Raw genomic sequence first — 2,761 nt, 5'->3', positions numbered from 1 at the left:
GCCTTGCTTTTTTTTTCTAATATAAACTGGCTTAAAAAAACCCCACTCCATTCCGTGCTCCTGCTGGTCCGTTGGCTCCGTCCGGCTCGCGGTATTGGCCGATCCGTGGGGCGTCTCGCCCGCGCCCGACCCCTGTTTTCCCACGCCCACGCGTGCACCAGCTGCAGTCACCCTCCGCGATATATACCCTGCGGCCTCCGCCTCCCGACCTCAACTCAGCTCACCACCTCGTCCTCCCCCAACCCAAAGCGGCAGCGCACAGGTTGGCTTCTGGCACTTGCAACCAGGCCAAAGCACAAGGCGTTTCTTGGGGGAAAAAACTACACGCCATGGCCACATCTCTCGCCTGCGCCTTCTTCTTCTACGCCGAGCCGGTCGGCGAGACCAGCCTGCCCGCGCTGGACGCGTGCGCGCTCTGCGCCAAGCCGCTGGCACGCGACAGCGACATCTTCATGTACAGAGGGGACACGCCCTTCTGCAGCGAGGAGTGCCGCTACGAGCAGATGCAGCCCGACGCCATCCGCGCGAGGAAGGCCGCCAGGTCCGCCGGCCGGAGGCAGCAGTACTCCCAAAGAACGGAATCTCCTCGTGGGCACCAAGACTCCAGGAAGGTGTCCGTGGCGAGCTAAACGACCGGAAGCAGGAAGCTGCATGGCTGAGACAGGAAGCTGCATGGCTGAGAAGAACTAGGTTTGTGTCAACAAGATCTGAAGATCCGGCGATTGACGGGATGAAGGAGATCTATTTGTCCATCTCTCCTGTCTTGCCTGAGAGACATGCTCTGGTACCCGTCGGCGCCGGAGGGCCTGAGGATCGGAGAAAGTTCATCTTGCTTGCTTGTGGCTTTGGCTATCTGATCAGTAGCCCACTATGCACCTTTTCTACGCTCTGATGTTGGCTCGTCGTGTGTGCCGGAGTGTGATTTAGCACTTTAGCTTTGAGTGTAGTGCACCACTTTGTAAATCCGATTCATTTGGAAATCTTGTTCCAAATTCGAGCAAATTTTGAGGAACCATATCTTGTCTGAACTATATACGAGTTTTCTGGCCACTGTGGATCTGATATGGCGGGTCACAAAAGCATTAGTTGCAAGGTAAACTTGGGTTCGGTGGATGGTTTCCCGACCAGAGTTTTTTCGCTTCGTTCTGACTTCTGAATCGAAGCTGTATAAATCTCGGAGAAAATAATTAAGTAGCGTATACTAATGCGTGTAACTCCAAATAATTTGGAAAGCGGTAGCCTGCAAATATTGATGAAAATCATAACTTCTCCAAAATGTTACGATCTATGAATATGATCACGGTCAAACTAATGCAGACTTTGGGATCATAGCAGCCAGTGGCGGAGCCAGCGGAGGCTCGAGGGGGTGCTGATCTCCTTCATCCAAACAAGTTCCAAATAAGGGGTGCTGATCCTCTCCTTCTTCTTCCATCTCCTCCTACATCATCTTCTCTCTAAAGAAGCTATATGAAAAGTTGTAAGCTGACAGGGGGTGCTGCAGCACTCCTAGCACCCCTCCTGGATCCGCCCCTGATAGCAGCTTCACTTGCAGTGCAAGCCGCTAATTGTTTTTTTTTTGAAACAGTAGCAGGAGCTTTGTCATCCATTAAAAAAGAATAGAAATTTTTACATTAACGGAGCAACTGTCGAGTGTAACCAGAAGGGAGCAACGGCTAAAAAGAGAATCAGCATGAATGACTACAAATAAAGAAAATTAACATCGAATAAATGACATAAATACACCACTGTAGCAGACTGATAGTTTTGGCACCATCTCTACTCCCAGTTCTATCCTCATTTATCACCGGAGAAGAAACTTAAATCAGCTGCAAGCTCTGATTTTGAAAATTCATATGTTTGTTTCTTTCTAGATGTTCCAGCATGTATAGATAAAAACTGAATTGACCACTTTCCGATCAGTCTTGAGGATGGCCGCTATCCTTTCTTTCCACCATGGCGCATCCGAGGCATGGTCATGTAGGAGCATCGCCAACTAGCAACATGCTCCCAAACTTCTTTTGAGAGAACACAATGTAGTCCAAGGTGTAAAGTTGATTCTTGTGTTTGATCACAGAGTGGAAACGAGTTGTTATATGGCCATTTCTTTGGTGCTAGATTGTCCAAGGTGTTTAGCTTGTTTTGAACGAACTGCCAAGAAAAAAACTTACATTTGTTCTCCACCTTAGTCTTCCAAATTTGAGTAGCTCTGAATATGCAAAATGAACCGAGAAAGATATGCAATTTTTGCGCTATCCATATGTTATCCATTTCCAAACAATATTATCTGGGGTGTTTGGCTGCCAGACAACACCTTGGATTTTCACCTAATGATCGATGAACTCATGTAACTACATGAACATCGTGATACCTCTCACTGAGCGGATCTAATTATCGTTATGCAGCTCATGCTCTACTCTTTGGTTCTTCCTTGGAGTGATGAGAAAGAGATTGGGAGCTACATCCTTTGGAGACTGATCCTGCAACCATCTTGTATCCTGTAATTTTGCTTTACTACAGTTGCCGATTGTGACAACAGTAGAGGCCGCAAATAGGCTTCGATCAGTTTCATCACAAGGAATAGTAGCTCCAAGCCAAGATCTTTCCGGCCGTTGCCATTCATTGACACACGAATCCATCGTCTGAGTTTTGTCAGTAATTGGTGAGAAAATCAACGTGTGTGGGCAAGGTGGGGCTAGGCTCACCAACTCTTGGCGCTCATCCAAACACACCACGCCCGTAGGGTCAACACCAATTTTTGGTG

General features: G+C 48.1%; 1 protein-coding gene across 1 annotated transcript; it reads left to right on the top strand.

The window, feature by feature from the left end:
• The first annotated feature begins 209 nt into the window (after positions 1 to 209).
• LOC133923636 (FCS-Like Zinc finger 1-like) lies at positions 210 to 1,031 on the top strand. Its single transcript, XM_062368917.1, has one exon. It carries the CDS (start codon positions 330 to 332, stop codon positions 627 to 629), a length of 300 nt encoding a protein of 99 aa, XP_062224901.1. The 5' UTR covers positions 210 to 329; the 3' UTR covers positions 630 to 1,031.
• Positions 1,032 to 2,761: the final 1,730 nt, after the last annotated feature.

Source organism: Phragmites australis, chromosome 7 (assembly GCF_958298935.1).
Source record: "Phragmites australis chromosome 7, lpPhrAust1.1, whole genome shotgun sequence".
Classification (NCBI taxonomy): Eukaryota; Viridiplantae; Streptophyta; class Magnoliopsida; order Poales; family Poaceae; genus Phragmites; species Phragmites australis.
Note: the sequence above shows the minus strand (reverse complement) of the source record. Positions and strands in the feature narration are given on the sequence as shown.